Here is a 24103-nt window from a genome sequence, read left to right on the forward strand (position 1 = left end):
TATATATATATATATATATATATATATATATATATATATATATATATATATATATATATATATATATATATATATATATATATATATATATATATATATATATATGCAGAAGATTCACAGTTCTTTCGGATCTCTAACTTCCAGCTCTACCGAATTAAGTGCCACAACCGACTCGTGTTGGTATTCGGGAAGATGCGTCACGATTCATGGTCGCCAGTCCCATACAACCGCAATATAAATTGCACGAAGCTGCGGTTCTAGACGCACTGCGGCCACCACGTTCGGTTAGCAAAACACTCTCATTAGCACAGCAGAGAAGTGGCTACGTCGGGCGGTTCATTTGATAACTGTAGAAGCCTCATTCCAAAACACACGAAATTATTCTCCACTTCCGGCCGCGTTTTCTCCACTTCCGAACGCGGCCGCGTTCCGGCCGCGTTTTCTTGATCCATAAATATTTTCCCGAACAACGGTTAAAATTGTAAATTTTCGCTTTTCCTTCCTGTTTGGCTGTTGAGTTGGCTCTTTCTCTTAGTAGATCGCTTAATTTCCCAACCCCTTGGGAGTCTTGTTTCCAGTTGCCAATTTCGCGCGAAAATTGCTGTACAATTAGGAAAAAGCCAGACAGGGTAACGGGTGACGGTGACATTGCTTATGGGATTAAGGGTTATTGCAGGGTGTGATGATGGACGCCGTTTGGCATTATTTTATTTTCAACCTTGTCTAACCCATATCCCGGGTATATGGTTCTTAGGATCTGCCTGGGTCGCGGCGAGCCGTAACTCGAGGTAATACTGAAGCGAAAGGAAAAGTTTAACGTAACGCATTTTCTCCGTCCGCACTTCGTTCCACGAGCACACATACCACCTGACTACGAACCTGATACCTTTCCTGGTACCTGGATCATTCTAAACAAAGGTTGAACTAACAAAGCAACAGCGCTGCGCGTGCTCGTTGAATACATGGTGACAACTGAACTCATTTTCATCTCGGTTTAATCGCGCGGGCACCGATTCGATGAGAAAACTGGCCTTCACACCACAGGAAATGCCGATAACTACCGCCATCCAAAAAGAGTGAAAAAAATTGACAACCGTTCCACTCTGGGAAGATGGAAGGCTGCAAGAGCCGACGAAAGTCAAAGCTCTCCAACGAAACGCAAAATACTTCAGCTCCGCCGTGGGTCAGCCCGAAGGTATTGCAATGCCGGGCCGATCCGTGGCAAAGGTGAATCAGGCGTTAAGCACTCCCCTTACGTGTGCCGATCCCAACGGTAGTGCAATGCCCTGCCGAGCCGCGCTGGAGCTGAAGCAGGCATTAGGCATTCACCGTACGTGGGCCGGTCCTGAATATATTGCAATACTGGGCCCACCCGCGCCGGAGGTGAAGCAGGCGTGAGCACTCAGCAGACGTGGGCCGAACCCAACGGTAGTGCCATGCTGTGCCGACCCGCGCTGGAGGTGAAGCAGGCATTATGCACTCACCGTACGTGGGCCAGTCCCGAACATACGGAAATACTGGGCCCACCGCCGGCGGAGGTGAAGCAGGCGCTGAGCACTACGCAGACGTGGGCCGATACCAAAGGTAGTGCAATGCCCTGCCGACACTCGCTGGAGGTGAAGCAAGCATTAGGCACTCACCGTACGGGGGCCGGTCCCGAACATAGGGCAATACTGGGCCCACCCGCGACGGAGGTGAAGCAGGCGTTGAGCGCTCCGAAGACGTTGGCCGATCCCAACGGTAGTACAATGCCGTGCCGAACCGCGGTGGAAGTGAAGCAGGCATTAGGCGCTCACCGTACGTGGGCCGGTACCGAACATAGGGCAATACCTGGCCCACCCGCGGCGGGGGTGAAGCAGGCGTCGGGCGCTCCGCATATGTGGGCCGATCCCAACGGTAGTGCAATGCCGAGCCGACGCGCGGTGGAGGTGAAGCAGGCACTGGGCACTCACCGTACGTGGGTCGGTCCCGAACATAGGGCAATGCCGTGCCGACCCGCCACGGAAGTGAAGCAGGCATTAGGCACTGCCCATACGTGGGCCGATCACGGAGATAGTGCAATACCGGGCCCACTGGCGGCGGAGGTGAATCAGGCGTTGAGCGATCCGCATATGTGGGTCCATCCCGAAGTTTTCGAAGGGAATGTTACAGGGTCCCGAGCCCACAGGGGTATGTGCCGTTGAGCTTGGACCCTTTATGAACTATCACGAGGATCGGCCCGCATGATCATTTTTTCTGTTGACGGATGTAGTAAAAATTATGGAAGGTTAGTCATGTACAGCGTTCGCTGTAAAAGGCAGCAGAATGTTGACCGCCGAATAGATTGATTTATCGGCGCTTTAGGAATGTGTGTGAGAAGTTATGGCGTGGGCGGGGAATGGGCAGTATGCCGCTTAATTTTAGAAGGGGGCCACACCCCCCCCTTCCCTGGGTACATGTTTGCAGCTGGACAACATTGTTATCTTGGGGCGAACATTTAGTTCACATAACAGGGCTTTGGAGAACTACTTGGAGAAAGCTGGCCTTGTTCTTAATTCGAAGAAGTACCATATTGGTGGACGACACTCTTCTGCGTGTACGTCAGGTTGATAGCGAAGGCATACTACCATATCCACAAAAGACTGCGGCTATAGAGGAATTTCACAAGCAGCTGCGAAGTTTTTTAGGCTTATGCTCATACTTTCGCCGATTCACTTGAAGGTTTGCCAACGTGGCCCGTTTATTTACAGGCCCTCTTCACAGAGCGCTCCTTTTGAGTGACCCAGACAGTGTGTATCTTAGATTCGTCAATTAAAGTGCCTGGTGACGTCGCAGAATATTCTACGCCACCTCGAGCTCTCAGCAATAACAGAGGTTCACACCAATGCAAGTGGTGATGGCATCGGTGCTGTGATTCTTCAGCGCTTTGGCGAAAGTGCGCACGAGATATCGTAGGCTAGCCGCTGGTTGAGTCGCTCCAGCGCAGTTATGCTTTGACCGAGCAATAGCGCTTGGCAGTCGTTTTCGCGGTAAAACGGTTTCGTTCGTACCTCTGCGGGCTCCTCTTCACGGATAATCATTCAAGGTGCTGGTTCGTGAATCTTCAGGATCTTTCTAGTCGACTTGCGCGTTGGGCCCTTCGTCTAAAGGAGTGCGGTGTTGTTGTTTCCAACAAGAGCGGGTGATGACACGCTAGCGCTGACTTTGTGTCTCAGATGCCTCTTCCGACGCCTTAATGCGAAGCTGATAACTTCGATCAATAGATCGCCTTTTTTTATTTCTGGAATTTCCTTATACGGGTACCTTCATATCCGAGCAGTAGAAGGAGGAGAGCTTTCAGTCGCCGCGTTTCTCAGTCACGTACTGTGCGTTTAGAAAATAACCTGTTTCGCCTTCCTGACGGCGTCCGGTGTCACAAGAGCTACTCGACCACTAACGGGCTACCTTTTCATTGTCCACAAACGCATTCACATTCAAATGCTATGTGCAATGCATGACAATCCAACTTCAGGCAATCTTGGTTCCACACAAACACTCTACCATGCTCAAGAACGCTTTTACTGGCGTTACTGGCGTACGCCGCCAGCTGCACAAAACGACCTCCAAACACGACTCCTAGCACGGTCGAGTTAATCCAGTTCTACCTTCGAGCGTCCCTTTTGAACAAGTTGTTACAGATCTCTTGGACGCCTTCATGCGATCGTCCAACGCTAATTGTTTACTTATTGTGTGTGTAGGTCTTCAGACCTGTTATCGTGAGACAGAAGCGCTCCCATGGGCCACAACTACAGAACATTCCATTTTCTTGTTATATTCCGTTATTCTCTGATAAGGTCCTCCTCGCATCATAATCAGACCGACAGACAGGCATACAGAAACAAAAATTACATGATTTGGGTGATGATGGAGACGTAGTCAAAAGCGCTTCAAAGGTTTAATGAGGCCGTGCTCCCTCTACAAAATGTTTGGCTTATACGAAAATGCATCATAATAACTGCAATGTGACAAGTTACACAACCACAACACAGAACAATTCTGTAGGAAAAGTTAAAACGTATTTTACAACGTGCCCTCTGCTGTTTGCTGTTGCTGCAAAAGCAAACAGAAATTTCTATCGTATAGGGCAAAATCGCTGGATAATTTAATGACAGGGTAGACAATAAGAGATGTTTGTCAACCATAACTTGCACGTATTTTGGGTGTACACCAACCTCCAGCTGCTAGAGAATTGTGTGTGTACGTTTTATCCTTTAACTTGGATAGCTTAACAAGAAAAGCATTTACATTAACACCAAATTTATATCTCCTAATCAGCACTTTATTGTACAATTTTGTTATGGGTATTAGCGTACCATAGGCAATATTGCGTAAGACATGTGTTTGGATTGTATTTATCTTGCCAATGTTCGAAAAAGAAGTCGGGGACCACACCTGAAAACAATGGTTAATAAAAGAGTAAAATATTCAGTAATATAGTAGTTTTTGATACACTTAGGAAATAACTTCCTGCACTTTCACAAGATCCCTGACGTTCTTGAAATTTTTACTGCAACTCAATCAATGTGATCATTCCACTGTAGGTGTTTCTCAAAGCGAACGCGTAAGTTGTCAACAAGAGGTACAGTTTCTACAACGGCATGTCCTATATTAAGAACAGTAGCATGCGATTCAATAACATTGTTATGTGGTCTAAGAAACACAGCATGGGTTTTAAGAGTAGTGATAGGGAGCGAATTTCGGTGGGAGCAATGATGTAGCTTGGTTTCGAATGCCCGACACGCATGTTCCTCTAAAAATATACCGATATCGTCTGCATGTGCAACACAAGTGGATTTGCCGATAACAATAAGAATAAAGTTAATACATAAATTAAAAATTTGTTGCCGCAATATGCCATGCTGAGCAACACCTGCACGAATAGTTTTACTGTCAAAATATTCATCATTGAGTACCACCTGTTGATGAGCATATGTTAAATAGGATCATATGAGGTTAAATAACACATCTGGGATACCCTAAAAACGCACTTTGGCAATTGTCGAATAGTGGCTTATCGTGACGGTTGCCCAAATAATACCCAATGCCATCTTTTTTCGGTCAGTCGAGCACTGCTGCAGGCGACATACCCAAGGTCGATCCAAATAGGTCGCGAAGCTTCGGGCAAAAAGCAGTTCAGAACAGCTTGCCACCGATATCAGCAAGGGTGGTTATGGGAGCAGCGATTGAAGTGCGACTATGTTTGGAGGGAACACACATTGGGAGAGCAAAAAAGCGTTTTTAATTAGGGCGAGACAGAGTTAGATACATTCAACGAAAATAAAATTCCTTATCAGTTTTATATATACGTGACAGGCAAAGAAAATACAACTGAAATTTGTTTTATCATTATCAAAAAATACCTATTTACAGCGACCATTGTCAGTGGGTGATAAGACGGCATAAGAGGGCGTTGACGCCACTATTGCTTGCAAAGTAATGTAGCTCTTGAAGTGTTCAGAAAGGCCCGCTTGTAATGTTCACCTGTTACAATATGCACCCCTAACACATTGTGCTGTTTTGCTTGTTGACGTTTGTCGGAATTTCGAGACGCTGGTAGCTCATCGTTTCTCAACCTGTTCAGTCAACATGAGTTAGTTACTATCGCCAGAGAATTGCTAACTTTAGCTGTTTTCGTGTGACTGCGCAGGCCAACAGGCTTGCCGTCCGACAAGAGAACCAGCACTCTAGACCTAAAGCTTTCGTCGACCTCCAAAGAAAGTATGTTCTGTTAAAAAGTGCGATTTCGACACCCGTACAACTCAGCGTTTCTTGAATCGTTTTCCGCGCTGAAAGCTCGAAACGCGCATCAATTCGAATGGCAGGGCATTTAAATATACAGCTGTAATGGCAGACAACCAAAACAAATTGCGCGCCTTTGAGAGCAAAATGATGTCACTGCTGTTTTAACGGATATGACATCACATTGTTTTTCTTCAGCTGGAAGTGTTCCCTCCTTATACACAAGGCACTAAGCCCCATGAAGCGCCGATGAACCGCCATGTTTTGAACCTATGGGCTTGTAAGGAAGCTTCGCTACGAGGTATACTTACCTTGACGTTGCTCCGGGTGCTAGTGAGGATTTTCCGCTTCATCTATGATTTGCGCCACCACGAACCTAACCAGCCGGTACACAAGTTGAAACGCCTTATCAGACGAGTCCGCACGTGTTTATCTTACTGCATGCCCCGGAATAGCATCAGTCGTGCGCAAAATGACGCCACTCACCTCTTTTAGTAACTTCCTGCGATTTGGTTCACATCACTGCCGCCTCTCACTTCAGAAAGCCTTCATAGACGTTTGTGAATTCGCCGCGATTATTTTCCTCCATCTGGATACTGCATCCAGGAGCTCCGTGCCTGCTCTGCAGTAGCCAAGTCGACACTAGTGCGTGAAAATGTCGGTCGCGGTGGTCTGTAATTGCAATGTTGCACCGACGCTTGCGTGTACTTTCACGATGTGCACGACGCTGAGCATGCTCCCTATACGACGCGTCGTATGAGCAATATTAGCATTTCTGTCGCTCGATTCCCGCACCACAAATGATTGTTAAAATGTACGTTCCCTTTTCTTTGCAGAGCTCTATGGATCTCATGCTGTCCTCCATGCGCATGGGCAGGCCCTGGTTTGCTCTATCCCTGGTAAGCTTCGTCCTGCGGGCGGCTGCAGTTGGGTTATATTTCGTTTGGATCAAGCAGTGGACAGATTCAAATGTTCAAGGGAAGTCTGCAAGATATTGGGTCACTGGGATCACATCCCTTTGTCTCACAGATGGTATGTATATCAATATTCCCTTTTGTGGTTCTTTGTAAAAGTAGCAGCGCCAAATATCTAACGCACACGGTGCTGTGCTTTTAATTGAACAGCACAGTCAACTTTGCAATCTGACTTTAGCTGACTGCCCCGTCTGACATGTGGGACTTCTTTTATACGTAAACAGCGCGTCTTGCGTTTGTACGTCTCATGCTGCTCTCTAACCAACTATATAAAATGTTTCATTTCACTATCTTGCTTGATATTATATTTGTGGGTGTAAATTAACAATGCACAAGGAGATTTTTCATGAGGCAAGCTGTTGCATGGAAGTTGCTGAGAAAATGTAACTACAGAATGACACTGTATGTTGCCGGTATACCTTTATAAGCCGAAACATCGACTTTTTTTGCAATAATGATCACATCTACATTTTACAGTGAAGCTATTTGCCATTTGACTGGTACTCCCGAGTCAACTCAGGCAACCACCCTCGCGCCGCCCCTGGCACAAACGAGTATACTCGTAGTGTGGGTTCTGTGCAACCACTGCCTCTTAAGGCGCAACTCTAGCTAAGAATAACACTTCGTACCTCTCGGCCTATATGTGGAAAGGTAATCGAGACACAAGAAAGCCCTGTAAGTTAAATTTCTGACAGCGGGGGGATTTCGCTGAAGCATGTTCACCTGCTTGTTGGTTGCGGTTGATGATAACACAGTGCAGCGTAGTTGTTGTTGTCCAGAGTGGCTGTGGCACATAGCCACAGTGGGGGATTGGGCATGAATCAGGTGGTTAAATTAGGTGTGTAAAAACAAGCGATTTAAACATTTGAACGTTCCAGCTTAAAAACGAAACTTCTTGTTTGTGAAAATAAAGCAATCAGAAGAAAACGGTGTACAAAATATTTAATTAATAATATTGTATAAAATAAAGCTATGGCGGGGAGGGAGAAAGATCAGTCTAGCATGGTGATCGATTGGTTTCAATTAGGTAATTTTGGACTGCCACGCAAACATTTCTGTGACTGAACCTACTAATGGAGGCTCCAAAAGATAGTATCACAGGCACTGGTAAACTTAGGCTGTAATTGCGAAGCAGGATTGCGAGTAGTCGTTTACTTATAACAGAAAAATGCCTGCAAGACAACAAGATAAGGTCTATTGTCTCCGCTTCGCATAAACTAATATGATTTTTCCACTTATGCTTTCTCTTCTCATGACTAAGTGTCTGCTGGAGCTACGAACCGAGGTTCAATACGCCCGTGCTTCCAATCTGATCCGCACACTCGAAACCGGTAAAACGCGCTGTATTGCAATCTTCTCTTCATAATTATATGACGAAATCATGTGACCACAACGCGCAAATAAGTTTCAGACGATAGGCCATCCGTGCGGCCTATTCTGGATGCCTCTTGCGTCTGTTGGCCACGGCAGCGTAGGGTTTCTGCAAGAAGTACACAGCCAATTCGAATGACGTCAATCACACAGTCAAAGCGATGAAAGTTGCTGCTGTAGCTCACATACATAAGTAATCTGAAATGGTTGCCGAGAGCACCCATAGAGGGTCTAGTTCTTTCTGCTCCTTTGACAGGAGAGGGACTTCAGGACAGGGCTCCTGCGCTCGGTGGATGGCGATGAAGTTTTCCGACCAAGGGGTAATACGCACACAGTTTCTACTCTAATAGCCGATCACATCGCATTTATAACAGCGCATGGCTAGAGAGAGCTGACGGTATGCTTCGGAGTCACTGGCGCTGCCTGCTGACGCTTGTTGACTTAAAAAATGGCGGGGCGGGACACTTCAGTGGAGCGTTCCACTATGTGAGCCTCCAAGGCGAGAGCTAAGGCAGTGTGAACAGTAGACGGGCGACAAGGCAGACGAAGCGTTGAACGCTGATGTCATTGATGGCGTACATGAAGGGATTGGTATCATTGAAGTCGGCAGTCAAGTTTGGACAACCAGCCAGGGCATTTAATGACAGGCGCTCGACATGAGCGGCGAACTCTTCAGGGTGGTAGTGTCCTCTTGAACGTACCCTATTTCTATAGGAGGTGAGTGGTGAAGTTAGGCATCGCCATTGTACGAATCGAGTGCTGACACGAGGCTTGCGTAGTTGGGACGGTCGGATGCCGGCACCAACTCCAGCAATTCAGCGGCAGTAGACCGAAGCTGAGCCACGAGTATTTGTCCTTGTGGTCAGGTAACCAGCACTGGACATCAACGACAGTCTCAAACTGCATGCGAAAAGCATATCATGACGTGCTACCGTAAAAAATAGGCAGATTTTCCAAGGGTCCGCGATATTGCTGCGTGATGGAATTGGGCAAGTGGAATTGAGGTGACGTGACGTGTGGAGCTTGATCAGTATAATCAGGCGACACGAGGACTCAAACGTGTGGTGACGACCGTGATACGATTCTCCGAGGAAGGCATACGCTGGACTAAACAGTTATCAACGGAGAGCAGGCGCTAAGGTGTGCTTCAACGGTCGAGGAAAGCCGCTAGGTCGGACGCAGGCAGGGGGCGAGTGAAATACAAAGCCCCAGAGTGAATGTTTAAAGATATCGTACGGAGAATCAGAAGCACGAGATAGCCGTAGCGGTAGCGTAGTGCTGGCGACGCCAGCTGAAGAGACGTTACCCAGTTGAGTGTCCGATGACTGTGCCGACGTAAGCTGATAGCTTTTGTGAGGCATCGTAATGGGGGGCGTCTTGCTGCGTGCTAACATGACCACTGCCACCAAAATGTAAACGGAGTCTGGCGCCTTGAATGGTTTGCAACGGGTACATGACAGATCAAAATTTCAGACGTTCGATATACAAACTATTCCTCCAACCCCCTGCTACCTTTTCATTCTACATGCCATTCTTTTTGTCTGTCACTTTCGGTGTTCTTCGTTGCCGGTACTATACATATATAGTCATAGCATATGGAGCCAGCAAGCCCCCGGTTTACCCCTTTCTTCTCGTATAACTATATGTATATATATATATATATATATATATATATATATATATATATATGTGTGTGTGTGTGTGTGTGTGTGTGTGTGTGTGTGTGTGTGTGTGTGTGTGTGTGTGTGTGTGTGTGTGTGTGTGAAATTATGGAGTATTACGTGTCAAAACCACTTTCTCATTAAGAGCCACGCAGTAGGGAGGACTCCGGTAATTTTGACCACCTGAGGTTCTTTAACGTAAACTTAAATCAAAGTATACGGGTGTTTTCGCATTTCGCCCCCATCGAAATGCGGCCGCCGTGGCCGGAATTCGATCCCACCACCCCGTGCTCAACAGCGCGTTTACATATATATATATATATATATATATATATATATATATATATATATATATATGTAAATATATTATTACGGGCTTAACAACGGTCAGACATGTATTTACAGAATATTTACAATAACTATAGCAACTCACAAGATGGTAGACAGCGCGCAATCACCAGAACATCGTCTTCTTCCGCCGGTAATTAAAACATCTTCTTCCTCAGCGTGTCACATGATTCCCGGCGGCTGAAGCACCGGCGCGGTGCTGGTTAGGAGGCGGGCGAGTAATACAACTTAAGACGCGCGACGTGGACCACGTCGGAGCGATGCGGAGCCACGGTAGGCTCAACAGGGGCGATTTCGTGCGTGACGGCAGTTACTTGACGCAAGACACGGTATGGGCCGGGGTTGCGTGAAAGTAACTTCTCCGAGACAGAGGCCAACGCGTCGCAACGGCGACCAAAGGAGAACCAGGGTGCCCGGTGTGTAATGAACGTCTCAATGGCGGGCGTCATATAAGCGCTGCTGATTGTCCTGCGACTCCACAAGTCGACGTCGAGCGATATGGCTTGGTTCTTGTGCTTTGAGGATGGCTTCACGGGCATATTCGGATGTGGAATTCAGACTAGCAGGCAGAACGGAGTCGAAAGGTAACGTAGGGTAGCGGCCAAAGAAGAGGAAGAATGTAGAGAAGCCTGTGGTATCATGGCTAGACGAATTATAGGCGAACGTAACGAACGGCAGCGCAACGTCCCAGTCGCGATGGTCATCGGATACATACATGGACAGCATGTCAGTAAGGGTGCGGTTGAGGCACTCGGTTAGACGGTTCGTTTGTGGATGGTAAGCAGAAGCAAGTTTGTGTTTAGTCGCGCACGAGTGTAGAATGTCATTGACAACTTGACATTGAATGTCATTGACAAGAAAGAAAGTAGCGCTCTCGGTCGGTGAGGAGCTGTCGAGAGGCGCCGTGGTGAAGGATGACGTTTTCTAGGAGGAAGTCGGCAACATCGGTTGCACAGCTTGTCGGAAGAGCCCGTGTAATTGCATATCGGGTGGCATAGTCTGTTGCTACAGCAATCCACTTGTTTCCCGAAGCAGACGTAGGAAAAGGGCCTCAAAGATCAACACCTACACGGAAGAATGGTTCTTATGGTACGTCAAGTGGTTGAAGACGACCAGCAGGGAGTGTGGTCGGCTTTTTGCGTCGTTGACAAAAATCACACGCAGCGACATAACTGCAGACGTCACGGTATAGACCAGGCCAAAAGAAGCGCCGACAAACGCGTTCATAAGTCCGTGACACACCAAGGTGACCTGCAGTCGGTACATCATGAAGCTGGGCGAGAACAGTCTGACGCAGATGCTCAGGCACAACGAAGAGTCGGGCAGGGCCGTCTGGGCACATGTTAGAGCGGTAAAATATACCATCCGAAGGGAACATGCGAAGGGAAGGATCGGGCGTCATTGAAGTGAGCCGTTGAATAAGGTGTTACAAGGAGGCCTCCCGATGTTGTTCGGTTCCAATGTTGCGAAAAGCAGCCAGAGAGAGAACGGTGACAGGTATGGCCGGCCGCAGAAACGTCAGGAGGGTCGACAGGATGGCGCGACAAGCAGTCCGGATTTTGATGTAACCGGCCGGTCTTGTATAAAACTGAATAGTTGTATTCTTGAAGGCGCAGAGGCCAGTGGTCAAGGCGCCCTGAAGGATCTTTGAGGGACGAAAGCAAACTCAGAGCGTGGTGATCAGTGATGAGTGTGAATTGGCGGCCGTACAAATAGGGGCGGAATGTACCCACTGCCCAAACGAGAGCCAGACATTCGCGTTCGGTGATAGAATAATTGCTCTTCGCAGAGGAAAGAAGGCCGCTGGCGTAGGCAATAACACGTTCTCGCCCTTGTTGTTTCTTTGCCAAGATAGCTCCAATACCGTGGCCACTGGCATTGGTACGGACTTCTGTTGGACCTGACGCATCAAAGTGAGTGAGAATGGGCGGGGACGTAAGCAGCCCAGTCAGCTCGGTGAAAGCACCAGTTTGCTCATGGCCCGAAATGAATGCAGCGTCTTTCTTGAGGAGCTGATTGAGAGGGCGCGCAACGTTCGCAAAATTTGGTACAAACCGACGCAAGTAGGAGCAAACACCCAAGAAGCTGCGAACATCCTTGGCACATGTTGGCACGGGAAAGTCTTTGACTGCCCGTATTTTATCGTGATGAGGGTGTACACCAGAAGAATCGACGAGATGCCCGTGCACAGAAATTTTTGACGACCGAAGTGGCACTCGAGCGAATTTGCTGTAGCCCCGCCTGAAGGAAAACAGATAGGATCGCCGACAGGCACTCGAGGTGTGTCACAAAAGTCAGAGAAAAACGATCACGTCGTGCAGGTTACAGAGGCACATGGACCATCTAAGCCGTGTAGGAGGGCGTCCTTCATTCGGTGAAATGTGGCCGGGGCATTACATAAATAGAAAGGCATCACTTTGAACTGATACAGGCCATCAGGAGTAATAAAAGCTGTCTTCTCGCGGTCCATGTCATCGACGGCAGTTTGCCTGTAGCCGTAGCGAAGGACGATGGACGAAAAATATTGTGCTCCATGCAGGCAATCCGCGGCATCGTCAATGCGTGGTAGTGGACAGACGTCTTTGTTTGTTACCTTGTTGAGGTGTCGATAAGCGACGCAGAATTGCCAACTGTTGTCCTTTTTAACTAGTACAACAGTGGATACCCATGGGCTGCGAGAAAGTTCGATGATGTCTCGAGAAAGCATCTTGTCAACTTCGTGCTGGATGATATGTCGCTCCGTAGGCGAGGCGCGGTAGGGTCGCTGATTGATCGGGCTCGCATCACCGGTCTTTATTTGTTGTTTTACGACAGGTGTTTGTCCTAGAGGGCTTTCTCCAAGCTCGAATATGTCCCAGTATGAGGCAAGGAGGCAACGTACTTCTTGAGCGCGCTGGGGAGGAAGGTCCGGAGCAATCATTTTTGTTAGGGCATTCAAATCTGAAGGGACAGGGGGCGAAGCAAGAGTTAAACAGGAGGAGCTGTCCCAAGTTAAAGGCGATATCTGGTAGCCTCTGGCCGGCGTTATTTGCATCAGGAATATTCCGCGCGGGAGTACTTGTGTACAGAGTCCAAAGTTCACATGCAGAAGGAAAGACGTATTGTCCGAAATGGTAACAATGGTGTGAGGAAAAGCGACGTTATACGAGAGCAGGACATCCGGATTAGGAGATACGATGTAGTCACCGCCTGGTACAGGTGGAACGGGGGAGACACCTATGTAGGTAATTGCACGGTGAGGGAGGCGAATATGCTCTGTGGAACATAGCCGTATCGGAGCACTATCGGGAGGGTCAATAGCAGCAGGTAGAGCGAGTTGGACAACACCAGCAGAACAGTCTATCAAAGCCGAATGTGTAGAGAGAAAATCAAGGCCCAGGGTGAGGTCGTGAGGGCCCCCAGTGCTCTAGTACATAAAATAAAACAGAAGTGTGATATCTTGCGACACTCACGCGAGCCGGACTCATGCCAATAAAGGCTGGTGTTCAACCGTGGGCGACTTGGACCACAGACGAAGGGGCAGGAGTGAGGACTTTCTTGAAACGATTCCGAAGCTGAGCATTCATCACAGATACGTGCGCACCAGTTTCAATCAGAGCCGCTATAGGCACACCATCCGCGTTCACGTTAATGAGGTTCCGATGTGTTGGCAAGGTCGAATGAGGATTTTTGCGTAGGGTCGGTTTGGCAGCATCACCTCCAGGTGCTGCACCCGTCAGGTTTCCGGAAGAGTGCGCCGAAAGGAGCTAGGGGATGGTGATCGGCGAGATGGGGGCGATCGGGAGAAGCGGCGACGTGGCGAAAGAGAGCGTCTAGAGCCGATAGGACGAGACGTGTCGCCAGAATTTGCTGGCTACGTTTGCAGAGTGAACCGAGGAGAGCATGAGGGCCGTAGGATGGGTGGTAGGACCAGAACGTCGAATTCCACGAAGGCCGGCAGCCACGTGAAATTGAGCATACGTTGGCCAAGCCAACGTTGGCCAATTCTAGGCGCACAATGGACAGTATCAATGAGGCGGTCGCCTGGCAATTTTTGGGGCCATGGGTTTGGGTTGTGACAGTATATGCGGCTTCTATTTGACGTCGGATGACATGGAAGATGTCATGAAAGCGATTGGGTGTAGGCGGACTGGCAAGGTCTTCGCAGGTGGACGTAGCAACCGTGTTGGGAAGGTGAGGAAATAGCTGGGCGATGCGGCGACTCTTAGCTTCTTCAAACTGCCGGCATTCGGTAATGATGGCTTGCACAGTGGAAGAATTCTTGGAGACAAGGAGATGGAAGGCATCATCTGCTATGGCCCTAATCAAATGCGGAACCTTATCAGGTTCGGACATCTTCGGATCCACTTTGCAGCACAGAGCGAGCACGTCCTGGATGTACGTGAGATAGAATTCAGTGCACGTCTGTACACGCGAACCGAGGTCTTTTTGGGCGGCGCGGACGTCCAAGAGGCTCGCCAAACAAATCTTTGAGTTTCTGCTTACAAATGTCCCAGCTGGTAATTTCCTCCGCGTGGGTCTGAAACCAGACGCGTGCCGTGCCCACGAGGTAAAATATCAGATTCGCGAGCATGATGGTCTGGTCCCAGTGGCTGTTGGTGCTCACCCGCTCATATAGTTGAAGCCAGTCTTCACCATCAGTGTCGTCGGTGCCAGAAAAGGTCCCTGGGTCGCCGAGTTGTGCTAGAATGACGGTAGGCGTGTGTGCAGACGTACCCGAAGCATCCTCGCCTTGAGCTGGCATTGTAGATGCAGCCAAGGAGCGCCCGCTGCGTAAATCCGTCTATATAATGATCCTGCAACCTCCACCAAAAAATGTTGCGGGGTTAAAAACAGGCAGAAATGTATTTACAGAATATTTACAATAATTATAGCAGCTCACAAGAAGGTAAACAGCGCGCGAAGACCGGAACATCGTCTTTTTCCGACGAAGATTCAAACGTCTGTGTCAGCGTGTCACAATATATATATATATATATATACATATATGTGTATATATATATATATATATATGTATATATATATACATATATATATATATATATTTTTATATATGTGTGTTGTGACACGCTGATCAGGAAGATGTTCTGGTCTTCGCGCGCTGTCGACCTTCTTGTGAGCTACTATAATTATTGTAAATATTCTGTAAATACATGTCTGACTGACTCCCAGGATTCTACTAGGACACATAAATACCCAAGAAAGTGGATGGGGAAACAGCCCCGCGGTAGCACAATTGGTAGAGCATCGCACGCGAAATGTGAAGGTTGCGGGTTCGGTTCCCGCCTACGGCAAGTTGTTTTTTCATCCACTTTAATTTCCATGAATTTATCGTTTCTGTATTTCATTTATTAAGCGCAAGTTCGCCTATGTTGTCCTTTGTCCTGTTTATATATATATATAAATATATATATATATATATATATTCTTATTGCACAACCACCAGTCAGAGAATAAGAAGCCAACAAAGACACGGAGGGCAGCCCAGGAAAATTACTTGTCCTTACTACTTAACTTAAAGAAATTATGAAATAATGAAAATGAAAGTGGATAAAAAACAACTTGCCGACAGTGGGGAAGAATCCCACATCTCCGCATTAGGCGTGCGATGCTCTACCAATTGAGCTACTGCGGTGCGGTTCTCCCATCCACTTTCCAGGTATTTATGTGTTAAGGCTAGAACTAACCCTGGCGACACCCTAGAACTCCGTAGAACTCAACAGAGTTATCCTTGGTGGCTTTCGGTATTGGCTTCTTATGCTATAATTAATAAATATTGCGCCCCTCGATTTACCCGTTTCTTACCAGTCAGAGAAGATGATTTGGCGTGTAGAGATGGAATCACTCTTGACAGCCATCTTATTTAAGCGTCATTGTCTTTCATTTAAATATGGTCAGTGCATCTTTACATGCGACATCTTCGACGTAAGAAATTCGTGAAAGGTGTGGGGTGCCCACGAGAAAGAACAACGGAGCTCCGCATTGGTCGTCACCTCGGGCTGGAGAACATTATAGACAAAACAGGACCCGACATGACGCGGCGCACATCAATGCCTACAACTCCGACGGTTGTGCTGACTCAGCCGCGGCATCCAGATACGTTCTGCAGCACTGACGACCATGACGTGCAAGACTGTATCACCAATTATGAGCGTGTAAGTACGCACAACAAATGGGATCCGATGGTTATGTTGGCTAACTTGGTATTCTACCTACAAGGCACTGCGAAGGTGTACTATGACAACCCGAGGAAGAGTTTAACGACTGGACGCGTGCAAGCAGAACCTGAGGGACGTCCCACCGAGCAGAAGAGCACCGCTAAAAAAGAAGGAGGGACCCATGCCCAGGCGTCCACAGAATCATATGACTTCTACATTCATGACATGCTGGCTCTATGCCATAAGGCCAAAAACAATATGGCTGAGTCAGGCAAGGTTGGGCGCGTACTGAAGGGGATCGCTTATGATGCTTTCAACGTGCCATTGTGCTAAAATTGGGAAAGGCGGCAGCACACCATAAAAGACAATGAACGCATTCAGCAGACCAAGAGCCGTCTCAGTGCAACGCTGTTCGCACGTCTGCGGAAAAACTGCGATATACTGTTGAAACGACAGGCTGGGAGTACAGCGACCATTATCATGAGATGACCTGACGTGGATAGTGCGGCGAGACCTTGAAGCCATGGCAGCTGCAGCCCTTTTATACCCCCGAGTGAGCCTAACAACTTTCCAACCGCATTATTTTCGCCGGAAATAGTTCGTGAAGGACTCGCTAATCTTGGAGTTCATTCCGTTTGGGCCGTTTGTGCCGTTGCCTTTTCACAGCTGTTTGTTGCTCCAGGCCCATCGACTTGTCCGCGGCATTCTACACGCTACCGAAATCCAGTTGAGTGGTGAAGTGCAGATGATCGGCCTATCTGTTTTGCCTGCACGCGCATTGGACTTGTTGCTCGCCATTGTACTAACCGTACTCTGTCGCCTCTGCGACCGCCATTTACCAGTTATTATCGCCGCAAACAGAGCCAAGGTGGTTACCAGCCTTCGTTGACACCGCAACAGCCAAACAATGACTCTCGTGCACCGTGGAACAGTCCCTCGTCATCATTCCGACGTCACCAGTCCCCCTTCGCCAACAGCTCGTCGGCCATGATCCCTATCACCGCAGGTTCGTCGCCAACCGTCCACGATGCAGCCTCGACGCCCGTCTCCGGAAAACTAAGCGATGCAGCTCCCGGAGGTGACACTGCTTTCACGACCCGGCAGAAAAACCCTCTTTAACTTTGCCGACCAAACATAACTTGATCCCCGCAGGGGCGTCTGCTTCAGCAGGCGTTTGCTGTGTTGCGACACCACGTACCCGAGCACACGAGGGTTGGCCCCTCCCGCGTGTAGCCGTGCGCGGCTTAGCCGTCTCTGGGGAAAAGGGGATGCTGGGGGTTGAGCCGATGCTGGGTGTTCGGACCTTTAAGGCCCACTGGCGGAGGCAACACACCTCTTTGACCTCGGCTTCACATAGACGGCACCTCCAGACTGACCCACCTGGAGGAAATCGGCAGTTGCCTTTTCCTGTCTCTCTCTTCCTACAACCTTTGTCTTTCCCTTACTTTCCACCTTTCCTGTCTCCTTCTGTCTTCTATTTACTTCCTCCTTCTTGGCGGCAAGGGTTAGAACCTTGGGTACATCATATTTGGTTATAGTGGAAGCGTATGACAGGCGTCCTGCAGACTTGTATGCAAGCTCTGCCGCGTCCCCTCCTTGGGCTCCGTGGTGGGTGGTCGGCGCTGTTGCCGAATGTTTATATATTTTCATTGAAACTTATTTCCCCAAACTTCCTGATCGCCCTCAGAAACGAGGGCGCACCAAAATGTCTAAGTTTTTTGTCAATCGTACACACAACTTTCCCCGCCTTCATGTCATCCACTCTGATAAGCCTGAGAAGACGGTGAGAATGATCTCACCTTTCATTGTCTCGAAATCTCTGACGGAACTTTTCAGTCCCACATACAAAGCATCGAAAATGGCTAGTGGTGATCTTCTCCTAGAGCTCCGCGATCAGAAACAATATAATAAACTGTCCAAACTTGCATCTTTTGGGGGAGTTCTAATTTCTAACCAATTAGAGCAAATAAAGTTTTTCCTCCTGCTCCAGTCACAGTGACACCACACCGTACCATGAATGCTGCCCGTGACGTGTCGTATGCTGATCTCCTAGAATTGTCTGAAGCTGAACTTCTAGAGGGTTGGAAAGATCAGAGCGTGATCAATGTTAAGAGAATAAAAATAAGACGTGACGGAAAAGAAATCAATACCATGCACCTAATACTTACACTTGGCTCAAGCAACCTACCTGACACTATCGAGGCAGGGTATGTGAAAATCCGAGTCAGACCGTACATCCCAAATCCCCTACGATGCTTTAAGTGCCAGCGATTCGGCCACAGCTCATAGAATTGCCGAGGCCGCCAGACCTGTGCGAACTGCAGTGCTTACGAACACCTATCTGAATCATGTCAAAACTCTTTCCACTGTGTGAACTGTGATGGGGAGTACGCTGCGTACTTGCGGTCCTGCCCATCGTAGAAAAAAGAAAAGGAAATTGTGACAATTAAAGTAAACGAAAATATAAGTTTCAAGGAGGCACGCAGGCGGGTATCCCACCTGTCCAAGAACTCTTTTGCCGATGTGACGCGTCAGGGGGCAGCGACACAAAGGCTTCCGGCGGCTGTTCGGCCCGCAGGCAGTGAGTCGGCAGTTACGCCATCTTCCCCCGAGGTGGTTGCTGCTGACGCTGCTCCGCCAATCCAGCAGAAAGAACCATCGAGCCCGAAGGTGGGCGCAGCCGAGGCTGCCCCAACCTCCCCGGCCCCTTCCAGCACTGGCAACAGCCGGCGCAGCCAAATCGCTCAGGGAGCCCCATCGACCTCCGGGCTGGTGGGCGCAGGGGTCTTGCCCTCCAAGGCGGGACTCTCCCTGGTAACTTCTTGATCGCAAGAGCACGTGTCCGAAGCTTCACTAGAGGCAATGGACACTACACCTGTCCTCAAGGCGCAACAAACGCCTCAGGAGCAGCGAGGCTCCCTCGAACGCTTCAGAAAGGGCAAAAACCCGATTGCAGGGCCTCGCAAGAGCTCTGTTATCTAAGGCAACACTTCCATTTCCGTACACGCAGCACCTATTTACTGTTAACATGGATACACAAGTCATTCAATGGAATGTCAGAGGTCTTCTTAGGAACCTTGATGACGTGAAAGAGATTATCCACAAACATAATCCAAAAGTACTGTGTCTACAGGAAACACACCTAAAATCACAACAAACAAACTTTCTCCGATAGCATGTAACTTTTCGCAAAGATCACGATGATGCCATCGCATCATCGGGCGGTGTTGCAATTGTAATTCAAAAAAGCATAGCGTGCCAACGTTTACAGCTACGAACGGCCCTCGAAGCAGTGGTGGTTCGCGTTGTTTTGCTAAACACACTTCTCACTATTTGCTCGCTTTATATACCCCCACACTACAAACTAAGCAAACATGAATTTCATTCCTTCATAGATGAATTGCCAGAACCTTATGCTGTTCTTGGGGATTTCAATGCGCACAACTGCTAGTGGGGCGACTCTCCAATAGAAGCGCGAGGTCGTCTTGTTGAACAGTTCCTTTTCTCTTATAGGGCTGGTCTTCTGAATAAGAAGGAACCCACATAATATTCTCTTGCAAACAGAACATTTTCTTCAATTGACCTCAGCATAGTTTCGCCCTCTATACTGCCTGAACTTGAATGGGAAGTTACCAGCAATCCTTACGGGAGTGACCACTTCTCCATTCTGCTAAGAACCTCAAAAGAAAACGAATACCCACCACAGGCCCCTAGGTGGAAGGTTGGTACAGCCGACTGGGAGAAATTTCGAAATCTCATTGGTATCTCATGGGATGAAATGTCTTCTTTAGGAATAGATGCTGCTGTGCAGTATTTTACAGCCTTCATTATAGATGCCGCATCTAAATGCATATTTGAAGTAAGTGGCTTGGCATGCAGACGACGTGTCCCGTGGTAGAACGATTAATGTAGGATCGCCCGTAAGAAACAGAACAAAGTGTGGGGGTTGCCACGCGCTTCTCCCACTGCAGATAATCTTATAAACTTTAAAAAAGTAAAGTCCCAAGGCAGGCGAACCCGCCGACAAGCCAGAAGAGAAAGCTGGCAGAAGTTTTTATTGGGCATCAACTCGTACACAGATGAGACCAAAGTCTGGAACATGGTTATTAGGATAAGAGGGCGACAAGCACATTCACTCCCTTTGGTAAACACACAAGGTGATGCCTTGCAAGATAAGGCAGACTCACTTGGGGAGCACCTTGAGAGCGTGTCGAGCTCAACCAATTATTCTCAGCCCTTTCTCAAATATAAACAAACCGAAAAATGTAAGCCAATAATTAGAAAATTCAGACAGAATGAACCCTATAACCGGCCTTTCAGTATTGCCGAGTTGAGAGCTGCCTTGAACACATGCAAAAGCACTACGCCGGGACCTGACAGAGTCACGTATGACATAATCAGAAACTTACATACTGACACACAATTTACACTACTTACACTTTTTAACGCTCTGTGGGCTGCGGGATACCTCCCATCTACATGGAAAGAGGCGATTGTGGTTCCTTCCCTGAAGCAGGGAAAAGACCCCTCCTTGGCAGCAAGTTATCGTCCGATAGCTCTTACAAATTGTCTGTGTAAGCCTTTTGAAAAAATAATAAATCACAGACACATGCACTTCCTTGAACTTAAAAATATACTCGATCCCTATCAGTGTGGCTTCAGACAAGGGCGGTCATTAACCGATCATCTTGTGCGCATTGAAGGATATATTCGCGATGCCTTTGCACACAAACAGTATTTCCTCTCGATATACCTCGATATGGAGAAGGCATATGATACAACATGGCGCTACGGGATCTTGCGAGACTTGTCGGGAATGGGCATCTGTGGAAATATGTTGAAAATAATTGAAAGCTATTTGTCCAATCGTACCTTCCATGTAAAAGTCGGCAATGCACTGCCACGTGCCTTTACGCAGGGAACCGATGGTATCGGGGATGGCTGGAGTGAAAACAAAATACACTATACGGATGGCGGACTTCAATGCCAAGGTAGGCAAGAAGCAGGCTGGAGACAAGGCAGTGGGGGAATATGGCATAGGCACTAGGATTGTCAGGGGACAGTTATTAGTAGAATTTGCGGAACAGAATAATATGCAGATAATGAATACCTTCTTCCGCAAGCGTGATAGCTGAAAGTGGACGTGGAGAAGACAGAACGGGGAGACTAGAAATGAAATAGATTTCATCCTCTGCGCTAACCCTGGCATAATAAAAGATGTGGACGTGCTCAGCAAGGTGCGCTGCAGTGACCACAGGATGGTACGAACTCCAATTAGGCTAGGCTTGAGGAGGGCACGGAAGAAACTGGCACATAAGAAGCCGATCAATGAGTTAGCGGTAAGAGGGAAAATAGAGGAATTCCATATCAAGCTACGAGCAGGTATTCGGCTTTAACTCAGAAAGAGGACCTTAGTGTTGAAGCAATGAACGACAATCTTGTGGGCATGATTAAGGAGTGTGCAATGGCAGTCGGTGGTAACTCCGTTAGGCAGGATACCAGTAAACTATCGCAGGAGATGAAAGATCTGATCAAGAAACGCCAATGTATGAAAGCCTCTAACCCTACAGCTAGAATAGAACTGGCAGAACTTTCGAAGTTAATCAACAACCGTATAACAGCTGACATAAGGACGTATAATATGGGTAGAATTGAACATGCTCTCAGGAAAAGAGGAAGCCTAAAAGCAGTGAAAAAGAAACTAGGAATTGGCAAGAATCAGATGTACGCAAGAGACAAAGCCGGCAATATCATTACTAATATGGATGAGACAGTTCAAGTGGCTGACGAGTTGTACAGAGATTGATACAGTACCAGTGGCACCCACGACGATAATAGAAGAGAAAATAGTCTAGAGGAATTCGAAATCCCACAGGTAACGCCGGAAGAAGCAAAGAAAGCCTTGGGAGATTTGCAAAGGGGGAAGGCAGCTGGGGAGGATCAGGTAACAGCAGATTTGTTGAAGGATGGTGGGCACATTGTTCTAGAGAAACTGGCTACCCTGTATACGCAATGCCTCATAACGTCGAGCGTACCGTAATCTTGGAAGAACGCTAACATAATACTAATCCATAAGAAAGGGGACGCCAAAGACTTGAAAATTTATGGACCGATCAGCATACTGTCTGTTCGCTAGAAGTTATTTGCTAAGGTAATCGCAAATAGAATCAGGAACACCTTAGACTTCTGTCAAGGAAAGGACCAGGCAGGATTCCGTAAAGGCTACACAACAATAGACCATATTCACACTATCAATCAGGTGATAGAGAAATGTGCGGAATATAACCAACCCTTATATATAGCTTTCATTGATTACGAGAAAGCGTTTGATTCTGTCGAAACCTCAGCAGTCATGGAGGCATTACGGAATCAGGGTGTAGACGAGCCGTATGTAAAAATACTAAAAGATATCTATAGAGGCTCCACAGCCACCGTAGTCCTCCATAAAGAAAGCAACAAAATCCCAATAAAGAAAGGCGTCAGGCAGGGAGATACGATCTCTCCAATGCTATTCACAGCGTGTTTACAGGAGGTATTCAGAGACCTGGATTGGGAAGAACTGATGATAAAAGTTAATGAAGACTACCTTAGTAACTTGCGATTCGCTGATTATATTGCCTTGCTTAGTAACTCAAGGGACCAATTGCAATGCATGCTCACTGACCTGGAGAGGAAATCAGAAGAGTGGGTCTAAAAATTAATCTGCAGAAAACTAAAGTAATGTTTAACAGTCTTGAAAGAGAACAGCAATTTACAATATGTAGCAAGGCACTGGAAGTGGTAAGGGAATACATCTACTTAGGGCAGGTAGTGATGGCGGATCCGGATCATGAGACGGAAATAATCAGAAGAATAAGAATGGGCTGGGGTGCGTTTGGCAGGCATTCTCAGATCATGAACAGCAGGTTGCCATTATCCCTCAAGAAAAAAGTGCTTAATAGCTGTGTCTTACCAGTACTCATCTACGGGGCAGAAACCTGGAGGGTTACGAAAAGGGGTCTACTCAAATTGAGGACGACGCAAAGAGCTATGGAAAGAAGAATGATGGGTGTAACGTTAAGGGATAAGAAACGAGCAGATTGGGTGAGGGAACAAACGCGAGTTAATGACATCTTAGTTGAAATCAAAAAAAGAAATGGGGCATGGGCAGGACATGTAATGAGGAGGGAAGATAACCGATGGTAAATAAGGGTTACGGACTGGATTCCAAGGGAAGGGAAGCGTAGCAGGGGGCGGCAGAAAGTAAGGTGGGCGGATGAGATTAAGAAGTTTGCTGGGACGACATGGCCACAATTAGTACATGACCGGGGTTGTTGGAGAAATATGGGAGAGGCCTAGCCTGCAGTGGGCATAACCTGTCTGATAATGATGATGATGATGATGATGATGACTACGTGCTTCACCACCACCTGCCATTTTTTATTCCGTATACATAGACGGTATACAAATAGGCTTCAAATCCAGCAACCTCACAGTATGCGAAAGGCAGGTACAGCAGGGCTTAAACAAGGTATCCAAATGGGCAGACCAAAATGGATTTAAAGTCAACGCCCACAAAAGTTCCTGTGTTCTCTTCACAAGAACAAGAGGCCTGGTCCCAGATCCTTGCGTAGAACTGGGCGGACAACAAATTCCTGTAAAGAAAGATCACAAATTTTTTGTGTTATACTTGACTCCATGCTTACTTTCATTCCTCACATAAAACACCCTAAAGAAAAATGTCTTAGAACAATGAACTTACTTAAGATCCAATCCCACACAACGTGGGGTAGCGACAGATAGCGTTTATTGATTTACAGGAGCCTAGTTCGATCACGGTTAGTTTATGGTGCCA

The 24103-nt window shown here is 47.6% G+C and overlaps 1 protein-coding gene across 1 annotated transcript in view; it reads left to right on the top strand.

Moving 5' to 3' along the window:
* Window positions 1–1436: 1436 nt before the first annotated feature.
* The window catches only part of LOC129385917 (ATP-binding cassette sub-family C member 4-like), a 42239-nt gene continuing 19572 nt past the window's right edge, over window positions 1437–24103 (top strand). Inside the window, exons 1-2 of the mRNA XM_055073078.2 lie at window positions 1437–1616; window positions 6594–6789. Of these exons, the coding sequence (XP_054929053.2) occupies window positions 1437–1616; window positions 6594–6789 (376 nt within the window). The remainder of the gene's footprint in view (window positions 1617–6593; window positions 6790–24103) is intronic.

The sequence above is a fragment of the Dermacentor andersoni genome, chromosome 7 (assembly GCF_023375885.2).
Source record: "Dermacentor andersoni chromosome 7, qqDerAnde1_hic_scaffold, whole genome shotgun sequence".
Classification (NCBI taxonomy): domain Eukaryota; kingdom Metazoa; phylum Arthropoda; class Arachnida; order Ixodida; family Ixodidae; genus Dermacentor; species Dermacentor andersoni.